Source organism: Anarhichas minor, unplaced genomic scaffold, assembly GCF_050575085.1.
Source record: "Anarhichas minor isolate MPS153535 unplaced genomic scaffold, ASM5057508v1 ptg000074l, whole genome shotgun sequence".
Classification (NCBI taxonomy): domain Eukaryota; kingdom Metazoa; phylum Chordata; class Actinopteri; order Perciformes; family Anarhichadidae; genus Anarhichas; species Anarhichas minor.
The window spans coordinates 10,354,420-10,375,114 of record NW_027466520.1 but is presented as its reverse complement, the minus strand read 5'-3'; the positions used below and the strand labels follow the sequence as shown (position 1 = coordinate 10,375,114).

The 20,695-nt window shown below is 41.2% G+C and overlaps 1 protein-coding gene across 1 annotated transcript in view; it reads left to right on the top strand.

Annotated features, from left to right (window-relative positions):
* The window catches only part of LOC142937701 (uncharacterized), an 89,635-nt gene that overhangs the window by 32,897 nt on the left and 36,043 nt on the right, over window positions 1-20,695 (top strand). The window contains exons 8-13 of the mRNA XM_076080756.1: window positions 8,087-8,206; window positions 12,349-12,516; window positions 14,182-14,361; window positions 19,454-19,537; window positions 19,892-20,059; window positions 20,332-20,415. Coding sequence (XP_075936871.1) covers window positions 8,087-8,206; window positions 12,349-12,516; window positions 14,182-14,361; window positions 19,454-19,537; window positions 19,892-20,059; window positions 20,332-20,415 — 804 coding nt within the window. The remainder of the gene's footprint in view (window positions 1-8,086; window positions 8,207-12,348; window positions 12,517-14,181; window positions 14,362-19,453; window positions 19,538-19,891; window positions 20,060-20,331; window positions 20,416-20,695) is intronic.

Here is a 20,695-nt window from a genome sequence, read left to right as displayed (position 1 = left end):
TTAAAATGTGAGGCTGCTTATTTATTGACATAATTTCCTCTCAGTGAAGGGCTTGTGTCTGTAAAACACATTAAAATCATAATGCAATCTTTGCTAACCCAGGAGCAACGTTATTGTTCTATTATACTCACCCAACAACAGTATCCCAGCCTGTTTATCAATCCAATATCTCATAATGTGCTCTCTGCTTGGCCATTTTGAATATAAAAAGATCTCACACTGTTATTGTACCATATTTCCTATATTTAGTATCAATCTCTTGTTCTGACGTGAATCTGACACATCCAATATGATATTTGATTAGTTGTTTTGGTTTTTGTTGTTGTTTTTTCATAGTCTCCAGGTGATATTGGATACATGTGCACAGCTAGTATTATGTTGGCTGTTTCATCTGGGTATAAAAATGATTTAGTGTGTACTCAGCACGCAGTGTCATTGACTAGCTTTAATTTCACTGCAAGGGTGGGCTTTATTACTCTGCTATTCTCTGAGTGTGTGTGTGTGTGTGTGTGTGAGAGAGAGCGAGAGAAGGAGCAAGAGAGAGTGAATGTTTCTGTGAATATATATCTGTGTAGCAGCATGACACACCTGTGCACACTCATGCACGTGTGCATATCTCTGTATATATCTCCAAGCCTGCTGTATGTATCAAACATCTTCAGCACGTAATTACCATTCAAGGGAAGAATCAAGCGAACCAACACGTGGAACAGCTCTCACATCACACTCTGGCCAAACCGGTGGTCCCATTTCAAGGAAAACATCGGGGCTCCACTTTGCCGTGACAAACCTTACTTTTGATCAAATGCTACAGAACCATAATCATGTTTGTGCCACTGAATTCTTTAACCTTTCCGTGACCCCGCTGAATGCCAGCGGCCCAATCACAGAACCTAATTGAATCTGCTCGGCGGCGCCCCCCCCGACTGATGAAAAAATAAAATTGGAGGTGAAAAATGAATACAGCAGCAGGGAGAGAGAGAGAGAGAGAGAGAGAAGGAGGGAGGTGATGCTGGTGGAGGAGGAGGGAGGAGGGGGGAGGGGGGGGGTCGCACCGCAGTTTTATAAATATACAGATGTGCTCACAAACACACAACCAGACACGTACACACAGTCACACCTTTTTCAATCCTGCAGGAGAATGGGGAGTGGGAAATGACAGAGAGAAAGAGATGAAGAGAGGGAGAGGGGCTGGGCCCAGGTTTCTCATTACCCCCTCGGCCCATTCGGAGGATATTCCTATAAGATAATCTGATTTATTTGCAATTTTCCTTTAAGCGGCTTAGTGTTTACCTCCAAGATTAATATTTTTCTCTGTTATTAATATCAGACTGTAATTAGGAGTGATGTGTCTCGCCAAGCACAGTTCCGTGGCCGCCAGGCAGCTAGCTGGATGAAACTCTTGTTGCGACTCTGTGATCTGTGACAAAAAAAAAAAAAAAGAGCAAGGAGAAGGAAGTTTTAAAAGGTGGTAAGAGGCTGCAGGGCGCGGGATGTAGAATTACAATTGCGGCATACCTGTCTTTGTGTCTACGATGGTGTGCATGTGGGACGGTAGGAATAGGGGAGTGTGTATTTCTTTAGTTTATGTCTGTGAGTGTGACAGTGTGATGGTCCCCTCTGATTGATAAGGTGTCTGTGCCGGCTGCAGATTGCTCTTGCTGATTGCTTCTGAGAGCTCCAGCTGATTTATAATCAGAGCAGGATGAAGGATTGAGCTGTGGATTGCTTATCTGTTTAGCTCCCTCACAACATAAACTGACAAATTATCATGTTGAACACACACACACACACACACACTCTCACACACACACACACACACACCTAGACACACGCACGCACATGTGAAAGAAAAAAAAATGTAATAACGCAGACCTTCTTATTAAACACACACAAACATACTGTCATAACACACACACACACACACACACACACACACACACACACACACAGAACATAAACAGGTTTGTTCATCAGCACAGTCATACTTTTATGATTGCCCAAAAGAGTGCAATCAGTCTCATTTGTTTACATGTCAGTGTGAGATGTATAGAAGTCAAGTTGCAATTAACTTGTTTTATAAACTTAGAGTTTTGATTTGCTCCATGCTGAAGAAATATTTGGAAGATTTTGTACCAATGATTAAGGATGTGGATGTTCTTCTTTTGTTTTTTTGACAAGCGCTCCTCGCTGCTTACTTTACTTGACATTAAACTGCTTTTCTGCGCATTCCTAGAATCTACACTGTAGGAAGAGCTGCTAAATAACAATAACAAATACACATACTTTCACTGGGCAAAAATTCTGATTGTGTTTAAAATATTTTATTTATCGAAAGTGGGTGTTTGTTGTATTTGATAAAGATGCTGGTATACTATGTGAGACTAATTCTACGTGGCAAGCCAGAGTACAAGCCAGCAGGTTTAAATGCTGACAGGTTTAGTATGCCCTATGGCACTGTGTGTGTGTGTGTGTGTGTGTGTGTTTCTGCGTGTTTCTGCCTTCCTTCCCAGTCTTACCTGTCTGTCTGATTATCTTTTACTTTCTCTCATTTTACCACAGTTGTTTGTAAATGCACAGTGACAGAATCACCAAAGAAGCACAAAAACACAAAGTACAGGAGCACTTGGCATCCCACACACACACACACACACACACACACACACACACACACACACACACTGACGAATGGCAGCAATTAGATGGGGAAACCAAGCATGTGAGGACAGAGGAGCGCTGAGGGGCGGCAGCCGCTGTATGCGCGTGTGTTGTACATGTTTGTGTGTATTTTGAAGGTTTTTATCCTTCTAATGCACCACCCATCTGTCTAAATATCAACACTGTCTCATATGTCACCGGACAGTGGCTTTGGTGGGGTGCAGTTGGATTTGGGGTGTTAGCATCTGGCAACAAGGACCAAATGAGAAAAACACTGGGTTACAACATTATCAGTTTGCAAAAATGAATTGCTCCTGGGACTAAAGCTGGAACAGAAATGCTTTTGTGTTTGGCAGCAGCGACACTTATGTACAAAAAAACATAAGGAAACAATACAGACAGAAAAGAACAGAAATGTACGGTGGCCCTGAGGATCAAACACAACATTTCAGAAAACATAACAGCAAAAAAACAACAACACAACATTAAAGTGAGACTCAAATTGGAAAAGGTAGGTGTACTGTATATGTTGTACAATTATTCCCTGACCCTGATTGGGTGAACTGTCTTTCAGTCTACAACAAACAGAAGTACTTCTACTTCTTTTCGATTTCCGGCAGACTGGATGCATTGCGGCACATTGCGGCCTCTTCCAGGTTGGGACGATAAGATACGATAATCTTTATCAGGACGCATTGTATTGCAGTTCAAAGTGCACAACAAATGAAAGTCGTTAACGGCAAAAATGGTTGTTGAAAAATGGGAGGTAACATTATTTGCATATTCGGTGGCAGCACCTCAAGCTCATCATCTTCCAACATGTATGAGGGGTTGACCGGAGAGCAGTCGGCCTATGGGCTGCTCGGTGTAAAATAGTAGTAGCATATATAAGCTTTTAAATAAATAAAATGCTATACTATTGGCAATATCTACACTCACACTCACTGCACAGTAAGACACTTGCCTCAAAACCTGTGGGGGAAAACCAAAATAAAACGGTGAAAACACTGCGAAAGCAAGAACTTACGTCTGTTGTACACTCTGAACTGCGATATGATACATTTATATTTGCACTCTATGTTTTTGCATTCTGCCCACTTTGTTTTGCTGCACAGCAGTTTCCCTCTTTTATTGTATCTTATCATCCCAACCTTTGAGAGGCAGCAATGTGCTGCAAGGCATCCAGTTTGTCGGACATCGTCATCTGAAATGTCGTTGTGCTTTCCGAAATCTTGTGCTTTGACTCTCAGGGCCACCGTATAACTGCTTGTAATTTCTTTTTTTCTCTGGCTCTAGTTCCGTGTCAGCCCACTGAGTTGTTTAACCCCTTGACGCTGAGACCTTGAGTTTTCTCTGCTCATCTCCTTGCTTCCCAATGGACGAATAACCTTCTCCAGTCAAAGCAGCAGTCACTTTTCTTTTCATGTGATATTTCATCTTTTCAAGAAATTCCTCCTGTCAGCCTCTCTTCTCTAAATCAAGTAGATTTCTATCTACTCCAATTGCTAATAAACAGGAGCCATATTCGTAAGGCTTCCTAGTTTAAAGACTTTCTACTAGTGACTAATTCTAAGACATTTCTCAGAAGTATTCACCCTTACAGATCAGAAAATATCCTGGTAATGATTAAAGTTATTCACAAAGCATCGTGGCCCTTGAGAGAAGTCCTAAGGTGAAAAAAAATCACCGAAACTGATCCAGAAAGTTGAGCCATTTTCCCTCTATCAATATCAAATAGATTAAGTACTAAAATTACCAGCTAAAGAAAAGATATATATATATATATATATCAGTATGTGAAGAGACTACTGCGCAAGTAGGCCTGAGTGTTCTCAGAATGTTGTTGAATAACGGCCCCAGATCTCTATCCTCACCTAGTTCTGTATTTCCCTGCTTGCATTGAACGCTTTGGTAGCGCTTTACTTACATGTCTTCACAGACATAATTTACAGGTAATACGGTCTTGTCTCTTAATCATTTTCAGGCCATATGGGAAGCCTTTTATTTGATCTCTTATTTCATATTTTTTCCAACCCTGCTTTAGTGCTAGATGAGATACTTCTGTTGAATTTCATATTTGAAAGTCAGCATTCATAATGTACAGTTGACAAGTAATGTAACAAAGAGGACAAGCCAGATTTATTAATGTAAAAACATGTATAGGACATGCGAGAAAAAAAGACACGTTATAAGTGCATAACAAACATTTTTAGAACGAACTCCTATTGACAACACAACTGCCCTTTACATATCTTGTGTCTGTCAGATTATTTTATTCCAAGTATTTGCGGAGGGTCTGATGTGTGTGAGAGCACATTTGTGTGGTTTCGTGCTATTAACGGTCTTGCCTTCATGCCAACTTTTAGCTGATTTATGCTCTCTGTGGGAATGTGCACATTTTACAAGCAGGTGTATGCGTGCGTGTGTGTAGATTTGTATTTATGACCACTAGAGACACCGCCACTGATGAATTACTTCACTTCTGATTGCTTGCATCACAAATCATCCCCATATTATAACCCTTCTCATGCAAATAAGTATAGGCACCGTGTGTGTGAGAGAGAACGGGAGCGAGGGCAAGAATACATGCGTCTACAAAATGATGCAAGCTCTTATTTACATACAAGCTAAATGTACACTGTGACTTCATATACAGTATGCGGCCCATGTATAGTATCTATGTGTGTTGTGTGTATTATGAATGAGTAAGTATGCGTGTGTGGTAACCCTGTATCGCTGGTGAGCTCATTTCTCTCAGAAATCAAAGTTAAATGGGTCATCTATCATGAGAATATGTGACTGGGACACTTGTCTCTGCCACGCTCTCTGTGTGTGTGCGCGCAATTATGCACACAAATGCAATGCGTGTGGTGCAAGGGCAGCTTGTTTTTGCTTCTGCAGCTGTGTGCACCCTTTTTTGCGCGCGTGAGTATGTCTGCGTGTGTGTACGTGGCGGCCACTTGTCTTTGCCTGCGCTATGATTAATGGTTTACATTGGGCTGTTCAGCCATGCATGTTTCTTGGTTTATCGTTTTATGCTGTCTCCAATTAAAGCTCCATAACTTGAGTGATGGCTTCACGCCAGTGTCCATCAATAGAGGCCATCAGCGGCCTCATGCATCCAGGATATGGAAGCCACACACTAACTATTATCCTCTTGTGTCAGAGCCAGTGGGCAGTCTGTGTGTGTGTGTAAAAATGCAAATGACCGTGTGTGTGCGTACGCGTAAAGGGAAACAATATTGATTTTTAACTGATGACCCTTTAAAATAATATAAAATTCACTTCTTAAAATCTTATTTTATCTTAATTGTCAGTGGGGTAAAATAGTGACACTCTTTTATTGAATCAATACCAATCTTAAAGTAATCAATAAAATGTTTGTTATAAATCAAAAGTGGAGTCTTCTCATCTCAACTGCAGTTTCTTTTTTTCTTTCTTTGTTTGACATTATAAGGGAACAAAACTGAAATACTTTACACAGGAATAAGTCTCGTACATTTTTGCAGCGTGTGCATGCATGGATCATTTTTGCATCTTTTTGTCACCATGTGTGTGTGTGTGTGTGTGTGTGTGTGTGTGTGTGTGTGTGTCTGCGGGCCTGTCTGTGCCAAGGAAGTGGTAGGTGATACATACATCTGCACATGTGAGCTCGTCCATGTGTGCAGCACACAGGCGTGCACGCGCCACGCAATATCATTTCACGCAATATTATTCCTCATATAGCTGTAATGACATTAGGCCGATATGTTGATTATACTGTCGGCAAACAGCAGCCTGATGATTGGGTTAGCATATTACCCTATATCACATCTCTCCATTCATCCCTGTGTTTTTTTTTTATTGCCCTCATTTTTCCAAATCACTTCCCACTTCCCCAGTTTGCTGGGCGAGGTTCCAGGCTATGCAAGCAGGTGATGTGGAGTAATATGATGATAGGAAGGCACAACAATGCAAGAGAAAAGCTAAAACCTGCGAGCAGCTGTTGTTGTCCGGGTAAAGAACAAGGCCTGGTGATTGCAAAGTGTTAACTTGTGTGCAAATATCGGGGTAAATCAATATTTGATCACACTTGACAAAAACACAAATGAGCACACGCAGGTTGTGTGTGTGTGTGTGTGTGTGTGTGTGTGTGTGTGTGTGATGGTTTCTGGTCTGCATGTGTTATGGATAAGAATGAAGTAAGGGCAGGTGTGCAGATTGGTAAAGAAGAAAGGTGTGATTTAGTGAAGACCCGGAATAAGTAGGAGGGGGTAGGGCTACTCAGATTGTTGTGGAGAATGAGATTTCATCTGCAGCGGGGACATTGAATGATGTCACCCTTGGTGTGTGTCTGTCTGCGTCTGCTTGTGTCCACATGCGTGCACACATTAATGGCTGAGTCTGTATTTGCACATAGAATATATATATATATATATATATATATATATATAGTATCATAGGACAAACTGCAGGATTGCTTGTATATTGTATATTTCTTCTGTGTTTCAGTTCCCTCTTCCCTCGCAAAAATCACTCTAAAACACACTACAGCAGTATAGATCCACCTCTCTTCGACTTCTCCCTTTGTACACACAAACATTCTCAAACACAGATCTCATTATTAACTACCAGGAAACCAGCACTACACAAAACACTCCAAGCAATATCTGTGTTATGGTGAAACAGAGACTTTTGGTGCTGTTTGGCTCCTTTAGGACTGCAACTTGTGCACGTCTACCTTCAAGATAGGACATTTCACTGCAACACACTAATGGTGTTATTCAATATTTCTACCACATGTGCAGGTAATGATTTAGCCATACATAGTGTACAGGACACACCATGCAGTAAATTGAAAAAAAAAGACAACAATAACTCACATCAGCCATCCCTAATATATAGGCTCCTGCACCATGTCATGGCTATATGACACTTGGAGAAAAATGAACCGTAGTTATCTGCAAATTTAAAAAAAAAGGTGTGATTTAATATTCAGCAGTGGGTGAGGGGGCTGGGGGAAGGGAAAGAAGGCGGACCTATATGCATGGGGGAGGGTGTGGAGGAGAGTAAGACGAAGGGAAATGAATCAGTGGTATCATCTCCATGGGAGTTTTGCTAACAACCGACATCAGCGCTTTAGTTGGCCTATGAGGGAGCTTCTGATGTTCCTGCTGCCATAACAAACCACACCCACCAAATGGTCATGCATATACATTTCCACACGCACACACACAGGTCACACACCAGAGCATAAAGAGCCCAACACTTTCAGAGAAGCTCTGTGTCATCAAAAGTCCCACTCTGATCGAGTGTGTGCTTTAGTTTGTAATATACATAATCTGTGCATCCATATGTGTGTATAGGCAATATCTGCCAATGTGCACGCCACAGCTTCGTTATAGGGCTCATGACAGTGAATGAATGTTAACCCCTGACTGTGTTCCAGGCCAAGGCCAAAATGGTGTCTTTAAGGGGCGAGCTCAGTGCCTTGTTTGAGAGACGGCTGGGAGAGAAAGAGGCGAGGATTAACCAATTAACTGAAGAGCTGAATGGAGTGAGACAAAAGGTAAGATCGCATGTGTACACAAACACACACGCTTTGGTGTTTCGGTACAATTTTAAGACATGACTTTATGCTAGATGTTACAAATCGTTAAATGCATGTGTCCGATCGTCAGACTGGCAAAAACTTTATTGCTTACCCAGTAATGATATGTCGTGAATGTAGACTGCCTATTTAGTGTCAAACACTCAAGTACACACGTTAATATATAATATTGAAAAGCTTTGGAGCAAATAAAGAATTGTGTGGCATTGTGCAGCTTTGGATAACCTCAGTGGTTGACCCCTAGGATCCTGTAAGCTAATTTAAGTGCATTCATAGTGCTTCAATCTGTTTGGAGCCCCCTCTGTTATAGTTCAATTATACAGATTAGCAATGCTGCTCGAGCTTATCGAGCTGTACTTTTGGTACAAAGGCACACCAGGCCCATTGAGGTACAAGCGCCGACAGAAATACACACGCAGACACACAAGTACACACCACTTGATCTGCATATCATTATGCCTTTGATCGAATGCCAAGGTTTCAAGGCTCGTCAGAGTCAAATGGAGCGAACATGTACACAACACCTGTAGGATTTGTGCGTGCGCCCGGGGGAGAGGCAGCTGTGAAATCTGCACCTGTTTAATTGAATTAGTCGAGTTAATATATTCACAGCGGCTGCCAAAAAAAGCACGGCTTTAACGAGCTCGTTAGATCAATTAGTTAATTAATTGTCTGAATAGCAGCCGGTTCCCAAAGAGCTGCGTCTTCATTATCTGATGGCTGCCGCCTGTTGGATCATTGAATGGGAGCTGATAAGCATTGCTGTCACACTGCGCTCATGACTGAATGTGTGTGTGTGTGTGTGTGTGTGTGTGTGTGTGTGTGTGTGTGTGTGTGTGTGTGTGTGTGTGTGTGTGTGTGTGTGTGCGTGTGCGTGCGTCTCCTTAAATGTCATATATTTCTCCATATATGTCTGTATATATACTATATGTGTGATTCTTAGATGCTTGGATGGATGCTTGTGCATATGTGTGTCCGTCTGTGTGTGGTATGCTCAGAATATGGCGGCCAATATCGGTGTGCATATTGCAGTGAAAGGTTATGTGGGGGGCTGTCACTCCCACAGGTAAAGACAGAGCAGTCCTCCTAGCCACTCTCTAATCTGTCTTTTATTAGAAGTTAATATCTCGCCTGCTCTTTCTCACTCCACACTCCCACCTGCTTAGAAATGGCCCCGCTCCATCTTTTTAATTCAATTATATTAGCCACCCTCTCCCTTTCTGTGCCCATAACTCTGCAACTCACATCTCTCCCTCTCACACTCAATCTCTCTCTCTTTTTTCTTTTTTTCTTTCTGTCTCTTTCCATCTCACCCCTCCTTTCTTTGTCCTCAAATGTTCTATTTCTATTCGTAATCCTAGATGGAGGATAGACTTTGGCCAATCAAGGATTTACGCAAGCCGGTCTCCTGTTCTCCTCTCCTCCGCCTTGGTGGCAAAAACATATGATGGCTAGGAGCAGAGAATAAAGGAAAGGAGATGGGGGGAGGAGGCGGGGGGGGGGGGGGGGGCCGGAGCTGAAAGGAGGACCCCAGGGGTGAAACCTTAATTGCTAAAGTAATGAGACTTGATCAGATTGAGGCTTCTCTCTCAATAGGGACTACTAATATGAAAGTCCAAGGCTTAAGCACTAATTTGAAATAAAATCACAAATCTGATATACTTTCTTCAGGACTTCCAGCCAAGGTCCTACACTCCCCCACTGGAGAATTAAGACTTTACACAGACCACATGGGAACTTTTAATCATCCCTGATGGTGGCAGATTTGGAGATGAGGAAAGTCACCGTAATGTATTCATTATGTAACAATATTACAGAGTTCTGAAAGTCAGCGGCGTAAAGACCTTGGGCTACGGAAGGGTTTTTCACAGACATTGTGATCTTTAACAAGCAGCCTCATAAATAGCAGTGACCATACAGTGGATGGGACTGTGAATAAACCCAATATACTGTATGAATGTTTGAGTAGAGAACTAAGCTCATAAGAAATTAGAATCAATGACGAGCAACACAAAATATGAATTAATTTCTAAATACCCTGTTTGGATATGTATCAGAACTGCTTACATGCTTTGTAAGATTGATGTGACTTTTATTATCTGAACATGCATACAAGAGCAAAAAAACAGATTATATGATAACATTGTCCTACTGGTTGTCCTGTAGGCAGTTTGCAGTATTTATATCTATTACTTTAGAATCCATATTAAGTCGCACACTAAAGGGAAGTTGAGAATGGTCTGTTAAAATGTCCTCAAATGTGAAACAGGGCCTCGAATTATACTGTAGTGATGAAGTGATTGTTTACCTTATACATTTAATAAGAGACAATCATGATTTGTTGGTCTTTTCCTGAGTGTTTTCGACAAAAAACAACAACTTATCAATTGATGAAAATGACTGATTGGGGTTTACTTTTATGTGTAGGCCTATATGGGTCATGGGTCAATTCGGTTACACTTTCATTCTTTACAGGAATAACTGCTCGGCACAAAAAAGGCACACAGTGTATTGCTACATAAACTCTAAAAAAAATACTTGTCATGTTCCTTTTAACTGAGCCCCGTACTGGCACTACCTTAGTCTCTGCTACCATAGACCTAAGCTTTTTCTTGAAATACACACCCTCGGGTTCTGTTGAAAACTCATTGATATGGATTAATGGTGCCAGTTATAGAAAGATTTGTATGTAATATTTGTATGTACTGTATATAATGTCTGTTGTATCTGAAATATCAACATGAATCGTACAGTAAAACAGTTACAGTAGCTGAACGTTTGGAGCAATCATTGCTTTAACATCGATGTTTTAACATTTAATGTTTAAAATGCGTAGAAAATGTGCTCTTTTGCTTCATATACATTTTTTTATCTGACATCCCTCTTGATGGGTTAAAATAAAGAGCACGGACTTTTGCCCACTTGTGTAATGTGCTGGACTTGGCTGAAGCACTGAAATTCACACCTTATTGTCTCAGTTTTGTGGAACTTATTTTATTTCCCAATGGTCACACTACAATTTGGGGAATATCCAGATAAAAGCGTCATTTTAATTCAGTGTCGCAATACTGGCTGCCCCATTTTGTTAATAATTGTTACCATCCATTAGCCATGCTGTAGATGAGTTAACGGTATAAAAGACCAGCTTAAGCTCTCCGTTACAACTGGTTGGATGATATATATATATACTGCATCGTCTGGAGAGGAGGCAGAGCTGGGCCGTGTCTGTGCCAAGACACAAGTTCAGAACCACAGTCTGCTGTTAGAGGAGGCAGAAGTTCTAAACTATGGTTGTGCTTTGCTGGGTAGGGGTATCTCAAAAGCTAAAACCTTTTTGGGGGATTTGTTCCTGTACTATAAAGAAGGATACTGCACTGTACAGTAGAACCCACTAAGTGTGTGTGTGTGTGTGTGATTCTATTGTGTGTCGTCACATATCTTAAATGATCCTAACAACATTGTGTGTGTGTGTGTGTGTGTATATGTTTGCATGTGTGTTGACTGTCTATGAAGCCTCCTTACTAATCTAACACAGGGCTCTTTCAACACAGTGCTAATGAATAGGGGCTTTGATTTGACTTGGGGTTCTGAACCACAGGCCCGCACACACTGACGACCACGCACGGGGTGAGGAGTTCAACCTCTGCCTGCCTCCTTAGTCTCTTATTCCCGATGATAACTCAGGCACTCATTTATAAAAAGTAATGCACAGCAACAGTTGTTTGTAGTTTTCAAAGTAAATAACGTGTATGTGTTTTATTCTCTTACTGAAAAATAATGATGCTGTAGGTGAAAACTAATTTCACCTTAATATTAAACTAATATTAAGGTGAAATAATGCCGCCAAGTATACTTCATTTGTTGGCATTTTTTGTGTCTACATTGTTACGAGGCATGTAATATCTACAATCTGTAGTTGTCGTATATATGTTTACGTACAGTACCGACTTTTCTTGTGTGTGTGTGTGTGTGTGTGTGTGTGTGTGTGTGTGTGTGTGTGTGTGTGTGTGTGTGTGTGTGTGTGTGTGTGTGTGTGTGTGTGTGTGTGTGTGTGTGTGTGTGTGTGTGTGTGTGTGTGTGTGTGTGTGTGTGTGTGTTAGATGAAAGAGAGAGACGAGCATGTGAGACACCTGGACCAGGATGTGGTTAGTTTGCGAGCCTCTCAGGACTCTCTGAAGGGAACCTTGGCTATGAAGGAGAAACACAAGCAACAGCTGGTCCAAGACAACACACATCTCAAAGAAAGCCGGGCTTCACTGCAGAGCAAAGTAGGTAACACACACTCTCTCTCTCTTTCTTTCTCTCTCTCTCTCTCTCTCTCTCTCTCTCAGACACACAGAAGGGGAGCTCCTCTTGAATTGGGCAACCTTCTCTAAATCAAATCCAGTCAGGTGCATTGGGGAATTCTCCTCATTTTTTACTTCCTTCACAGTTAATCATCCGTCCTTCTTCCCCTCCTCCTCCGCCTTCCCTCTCTCGCCCTCTCTCCATATTTAATAACTCATCGCCACCATCTTAGCTCCGCAGAGGGTTGGCTCGTTGTACAATAAAGAACCGTGTTCGTGTGAATATCACTTAGCCAAGAGATGGAGCAAGAGTGGGGGAGGGGTTAAATGTTTTTTGTTTCTTTCTTTTGTCCGTTCATTATTTTTCTTGAGATCATTCTTTCTTGATTGCTTTCTTTCTCTCTCTCATCTCTTGTCCGGTCTCGCCCTCGCCCCAATGAGAACCAATGGTAATGTATGGGAACATTAAAGAGTCATACGCATGATGAATGGAATGGCCTTTAGGTTTCTCTCGTTGTCCTTTTCCTTTCTTTTTTATAATTCTCTCCCTCTCTCTGTCTCTGTATTTCTCTCTCTCTCTCTACTTCTCCTCCTCCCCCTCTTGCCCCTCTAGGTATATCAGTGCGGAGCGTGGCAGTGATGTGTTTTAGGCTTAAAATAACCCATTAACTGTGTCCTTGACCAAACCAAGTCATTCATCTGTTACTAGTGTTTTAGTGGCGCGGGTGCCCGGGAGCCAACTAAACAAAGTATATTCAACATAAAAGCACGTTAGTTACTTGACTTAGGGAACACTTGAAAGGCGTTCTTAGAGTCTGACTTCATGCCCTTTACTTTTCAAACACTAACTTAATTTCTCCCTTTACCTTACTAACATCATTAGTGTAGTCTGGAGGTGGCAGCAGTTTGAATTTACACATGTCTTCGAGTGCTGGGGCTCACTTTGCATACTCTGGGTCACAGCTTTGAGTCTGTTTTTCCTCTTCTTTTACTGATCTAATGTTTGTTTGTATTGGAGTCTAAATTATTTTGCCAATACGAGGAGTTACACCGTTCACAATTGACACAACTAAACAGGAGCTCACTGCATTTGAAACAGGTTTCTGTTAACCATTCCAGGGGTGTGTGCACATGAGATTGGCAGCATTACATCAGTGCACATAGAATAGTGCAGTGGCATTCAAGAAACGTGGTGTGTTGATAATAACCCATGTTAATAATAGCATATTCTTTCTCTTGTCTGATGTGGAGCATATAGAAAAATCACCACTTCTCCCAGCGAGCCTTGTCGATAAGGTTTAAGAACCACTAGTCAACAGTTGGCGTCCTACGTCTTTATGTGTAGTCAAGCAGTTTTATTGGTCCTGAGTCAAAGCAGTAACTGTGGGGTTCCCCAACTTGGCACAAAGCCTCAATGTTGTTCCTTTTCACTGCTATGGAGACAGAGTGGAGGCAAACGTCCCTAAATTATACTTTCATCTCCTTCTCCTCCTGCTTGTATCTTGTTATAACGGTTCAGCCATTCTTCTCCTTGTGTGCTTCTCCTCCTCAGCTCTGTCTACAGCTGCCCGCCTGCTTGTGACTGTCCCTCTCTTTTAGTCTTTGGATCAGACATACTCTGCTTATTCTTCATCTCTCTCCCCTCAGTTACAAACCAGTGAGTGCCTGTTGAATGACATCCGGAAAACCCTGGATCAGACCAAAACCAGCCGGGCCACGGAAAGACAGCAGAGACAGCAGATCCAAGACCAGCTGCACCATGCCAACGAAGAGATGGAGCATCTGCAGCAAGAGCTAATACACGTGCGTCCCACCACTGAAAAGAAGGTAATTGGTTTCTTTCCTCAAGGTCTTAATTCCAATAATTAAGTTATATATTCTTGCGAAACTTTGCTTGTCCATCCAACTGTGACACTTAAACTGAGACGAGTGCATTTGACTTCCCTGTTGTTGGCCATGTGTTGTCATCACTGATACATTATTAGCGAGTTCGTTTGCCCAAAAGGTCAGGAAGCATTTTCTACACAAAAGCGGAAAATGTTAATGAAATGGTTAAACTGAAAATACGCAATTTCTACTGGATGGACATGAAATATAATGTTCACTTTAATGTAATGCATTGTCTTTTCCCCACAATGGGGCTGATAAGAAGGGTTGTATAGGTGAGGGATTCATTTAAATATTCAATTTTCAAATGTAATATTCACTGTGACAGGCATTGTCTATTTCTACAATGGTGCTGATAATAAGGTTTTAGATAATGGGTAATGGGATGTTCTGATATTTAGAGCCTTATTAAAAACACACACTTTTGACGAAGACAGACTTGACATCAATTTGGATTGTTCTGCTAAAATGGGGTTTTTGTTTTAAGCTAGGACTGCATGAAAACTCAAAGAAATGATCCTATTGTATATTGCTTGTTAGACAGCTTTTGCGCTGCCAAAATCATATATATATATATATATAGCTCAGTTGTTTGTATTCATTAACCAGGTTTCAGTAAGCCATTGGTGAATATCAAGGACTTGGCTTTGTAAAAACACACAAGGATCAGTAGTTGTCGCTGGCTCGTCTCTTCACCGACTCATTCCAGTGTATCTTTAGAGTTAGAGTGGTCAGGGTCTTGTTGGTTGAGGCTATTGTTACAACAGTCTACCAGTTCATAGAATGCACATCTAAAAGACTCCATGCTCTGTAGCTCATGTTATATGACAACAAATGGGCTTTGGTAGAATAAGAGATTTTAGAAAATATTTTTGACCTCTTGTTATTCACTCTGCTGGAGTGAACATGAACACGTTAGGATTTCACAGGTGCAACAAGTATGCAGGATTGGTCAATTCTTTATTTGTTCATGTCTATTATGTTGTGGATATAGAGTGTATGCAATTAGCTACAGTATACTTTACGTCTGTTTGCATGTGTATGTGTGTGTGTGAGGTTGTGTCTGTCATGTTTGGATTTGATTAAGTCAACGGATGGACCATTACACTCTGTCCAGGGATCTGGTTTCTGCTCCACATCTGGTGCTGCTTTATGCGCCCAAACTGTTCTTTCTCTGATCTATTACAAGCTTTCTCTCTCACACACACACACACACACACACACACACACACAGAAAACCTCACACACACACACAAACACTTCCAGCTTTGCATTCTCTCATGCACACTTCATTCCATTACTGTATGGACAGTGGTAGCAGTAGGTGTGTGTAAAAGAGAGTGAGGGTGCTTGCACTTGAATATACTGTAAGTGAAAGTGAGAGAACTTTTCCTCTGCAGAGCTAAATGTCCTAACATTAGCACAGCTGAACAAATACTGTCAACACGCTGCTTCATCTGTAATGTACTCTGCTGATTCACTCTCTTTCTTTTACTCTCTCCCTCTCTCACTTAGGCTTTTTCTACTCGGAAGAATAGGAAAGCAGTTTGCGTATTCTGTAGAAAATGAGTCGTCCACTCCCTTTTTTTATTTTATTTTCCTTTTTTATATTTTAGATCTAATTCAAACAGCTGGGAAGTAGATGGGAACATGGATTTGGGTCCTGGGGTGTAAACATGTCCAGTTAGATCAGCTGTTTATTGTTTTTGTGTAGAAAACAAAAAAAAATACTTGGAAAATTCACTAAATAAAAGCAGATGTTTGTGCTTTTTTTGCGTCAAAGTAATATTTTAAGCACAAAATCCTCCTTAATGTCTTTTTAATCCCCTATGCTTTATTTATCTGTGTCCCTTTTTACTTGTTTTCATCTGTATTAGTAGTTCTCTCCATCTCTCACACATCATCTTCTTGCAAATGGCCACATGTCGCTGCAGTTTTAACATGTGGTTAAAGTGTTCCAAACTCCCCCCACTGAGGAACTTGAAAGCAGTGAAGCCATTAACATGACAAGGGGCTTTGTCAGAGACGATCCGCTTCATCTTCTCAGAACCAAAAGTCCCTTCTCTTGAGGCTCCTCTTTTAAATGTTCAGGTCATAAATGTACACAGGAGGGAGAGACGGAAGGATGGATTTAGTGTGAGCAACGTGGAAAAAGGAGAGAGGTTGCAGGATGTAGGGGAGATACCTTGTGATCCAATGGGTCGAGTTTTCAGTCAGCGACTGGGCCGTGAAGTGTCGTACTGGTGGCGTTGAGAACTGAACAAAAATACAAGTGGTTTTCTCCTTTCTGCCACCACATGGACCCTGTACTCTACTTCTGCATCCTCTGGACTGAGGGCAGACTGGACGCAAGAGTGACTCACTATCTCCTCTCGAGGTATGAGTGATATTACAAGACAGGGACGGGCTGATGCGATACGTGGTTAGTATGCTCATTTCCGTAGATCACTCTGCAACACAATACAGAGATGTCTTTGACACAGTGTCAACACTTACTTTATCATATTTAGTCGATAATGTTAGTTTATTTTTAAAAGTTGAGTAGTTTAAAACAAAAATCCTTGCCGGATCTTACACATTGGTCCTCTCACGGCCTTTACATCTGATGGGTCTCCATGACACAATCGTGTTTAAATTGTTTGATTGTGAATAGGAGCCGATCAAAGACTCAAATCTGCATGGAGGCTAATCAAAGCAAGAGAGAAGGAATTTTACTGTAGCGTGAGAGCTCGCCGCGTGACTCATTCTCACTTCTATGTGCTCGTAAGATGCAGCATGAGAACGAGATCTGTGAATGTTATTTCAATATGTGATGTCCAATCATTTTGTTTATTGTTAACACTCCTGCACAGAGTGTCTCCGGCTTCCACACTGCGACATCACTTTGAAGAGTATGCGCTCATAGATCTTCTATAAAGCGCATTAGATATAAGATTTCAAATTGCATATTATTTGAAATGGACATGGGGTGCGGGGGGAGAGAGGAAGAAAACAAAACTGAAAGGAGACACAAAAGAGCAGTACAGTGGTAGGTGGGCAGTGCTGTGGAAGGTTGTTTTAGCCTTCAAGGTTAGACTTGGACAAACATTGGTCCTCACAATGCGTTACAACCATCAGAATGGCTTACTGGTTTTTCCTCACTCCCTGCTTTCTCTCTTGATCGCTCTTATTGCTCATTTCTTTTCTTGCCTTTGCCATTTCTCGCTTTCATCCCCTCCTCCGCTACCCCCAACTGTTCAAATATTATTTCTCCCCCTCCTGTCGTCCTCTCTCCCCCCTTATTTCTCCCTCTCTTTATCTTGTCATTGCCTGTCAGTAGGGATTCTGTCTGCGCTGAGTGTTGTGTGCGTGCGGATGTGTGAACACATTGAGACTGAGATACACTTAAGAGCTCATTGATTTAAAAATACCTTCGATATTGGAGGTCCCCTCCTGCAGATTCGTTCAGAGGCTTATCACACGCGAATAGACATCCGCGTAGAGATATGCATAAACCAAAGCTCCACTCCAAAGTTTCTCCTTAAACTTTGTGATTGACCTAGTTAGCTTGTCGTTTTGACAAGTTGTCTGTTTTGACACGACATCCTCCGCTGTTTATCAACATCCATTTTGCCTATCACATGCTCACATTGGGGATACACACACACACACACACACACACACACACACACACACACACAGTCGAAGATGAATCAAGCCGAGATTTGAAAATTGTCAGGAAGTAAGTGTAGTGTTTGCTATGGGTAAGTGGAATGACTTGTATTTGTCGCATTAAATGTATGCCCTGGTCATTTTAAATTTTTTTTTTGAGTGCTAACGTGTTCTATTTTATCTAATGTCCATGGAATGCAAAACACAACCTTTATTATTCCTGTCCAGGGCAAGACCTATTTGAAAAAGTCTGTGCGTGTTTACGCGAGCACTCATTTGTGATTTAGCTGCTATGTGCATGGCAGTGTGTATGCAGTGTTTTTCTCTTCTTTTTTTTTTTTTTTTTTTACCCTCCCCTTGCCGTAGCTCAGGTTTAGTGTGTTTAGCGAGCCTGGCCGCTGACAGCCAGAGGTGAGAGGTCAAAGAGCCAAGTTAACTCCATCAATCCCCGAGGACAGTTACAAACGAGCCCTCAACTCTGGTCATAACAATCCCTGGATCATGCAGGACGGGCAGGAGGTGGGAAAGAGAGGGCATTTAACTCTGTTTGGCATTAAGGACTGCGTGTGTATATAAATCCAAGGCGGAGACTACGTCTATTAAATATGCAGTCCAAAGTAGACTGAAAAGTACAATTTCTTCATTATTATTAGTTATATCATCATCATTATTATTTTGTTTTTTTTTAGGTTGTGGATTAAGACAGGGCTGGGGTTTTAGTATAATTAACTAACCTATATATAACAGTCCTGGTTCCCTAACTACCACTCATGGGGGGGTTCCTCTTATTTTGGAGATGCAATATTTAAAAGCTTAAAAGAAAAGCCTTAGAATCTTATCAAAGAAATTTGTCAGACATAAGTGCTTGTACAAATATATCCGAAAATACATCAGTAACCTGTTTGGCTCAAAATAGGCAGCACAGTGGCAGATACCTGGCCATTTAGACTGACCGTAAACAGGAAAACCATGAATGTGTGAGGCATCACACCCACATTAAAGCACACACACACACACACACCACACATTTGGCATATTACTGAAGTAGGTAATTAGGGAAGGTCACCAAGGAAGCACACAAACTCAGGAAATTGTCATAAATACTGTACACTCATAAACAGCCGTTTCTCCACCACCGTTACCGTAAACACAAATATGTAAAAAACAAGACTGGATAATTTAATCTTAAGTTTTGTAATCGGCAACATAAATTCTGCTGTTTCCTGAGATGCAGTTTGTGTTGCAAAGGATTTAAGGAAATATGATTCTTAACATAAAGTTATAATGTCAAAATATCATCAAAAAGAGCATCTGTGTTTTGCAATGAAAAGAAACATTATCCGACGATCCGAAACCATTAGAAATGTGTTTGTTCTTCCAGATTCAGAAGAGGGAGATTAAGATGTGCGCGCTGCTGAGGGAGCTCACGGAGAGTAAGATGCAGCACTCTGAATGTCAGAAAGAGGTAAAGGCAACAGCTTCATTATTCCACAACTTGAAATTGTAATGCTCATGATTCATATTAATGTTAACTGTGTTAAAGAACATTTGATTGTTGATTACTCTCTCAAATGTTACTGGACTTTTTATTTGATAGTGGAATTAAAATGTAAACTCAATTTATTAATGTGTAATGCACTTTAGATAATGTTGAGTGTTTTTTTTTTTGATCCTCGAAATAATATTTCAGTACTTTTGAATTTAAGATTGTTATTTAATTAATTCAAATATTTTTTTCATTATCCTGATGTGGGTGTTGTGAAGTACTGTAGGATCTTAGCACTGATCGAGCGGCTCGATTTTATTGCATATTTCCCAGTTGCTCGAAAGAGAGGAGGCTTTGGAGAAAGTGAGCGAGGACAGCGATGAGCTGAGAGCCAAGATGGACGACCGGAGCAGAGAGTTTGTCCACGTCAACCAGACCAAAGAGAGACTGGAGGCTGATTTGGCCCTGAGCCATGAGAAAGTCCACACCTTGCACCTGGAGGTCCATCTCTCTCTGTCTCTGTGTGCTTGTGTGTGTGTGTGTGTGTGTGTGTGTGTGTGTGTGTGTGTGTGTGTGTGTGTGTGTGTGTGTGTGTGTGTGTGTGTGTGTGTGTGTGTGTGTGTGTGTGTGTGTGTGTGTGTGTGTGTGTGTGCATAGGTCAGACTTATGTATCAAATTCTGCGGTTGTTAACTAAATATTTAACTGAAGGATGGGCTGAAGTGCCACAATGTATTTGTATATTTACCGTTAAGTGTATTTCCCGTGTGTTCAGGTTCGAAGCAGAGATCAGTTAATTCTGCAGTTAAGAGCTGAAATGAAGACAGCTGAACAAAAGCATCAAAGGCAACAGGAACAGGTGGCTGGCTTGTTTATGTCTGTATGTAGATGTGTGCTTTTCCTGTCATTTCTATCTATGTATGTACTTATCAGGGCTTTTACCACTGTATTTATTACTTGTGTTTAAGATTATTGAGTATATTTTCAACTTATAATATTGCTATGATATTGCAGTTTTGATACATTTTGCGTAAAGTACTATTTCTAAGAGATCACGCCTGTCCCTTTTAATGTTGCTACTTTTGCATTCTCCAGCTATGTTCGGTGAGAAAATAAGTTTCCGATTTTGGAGTTTTAAA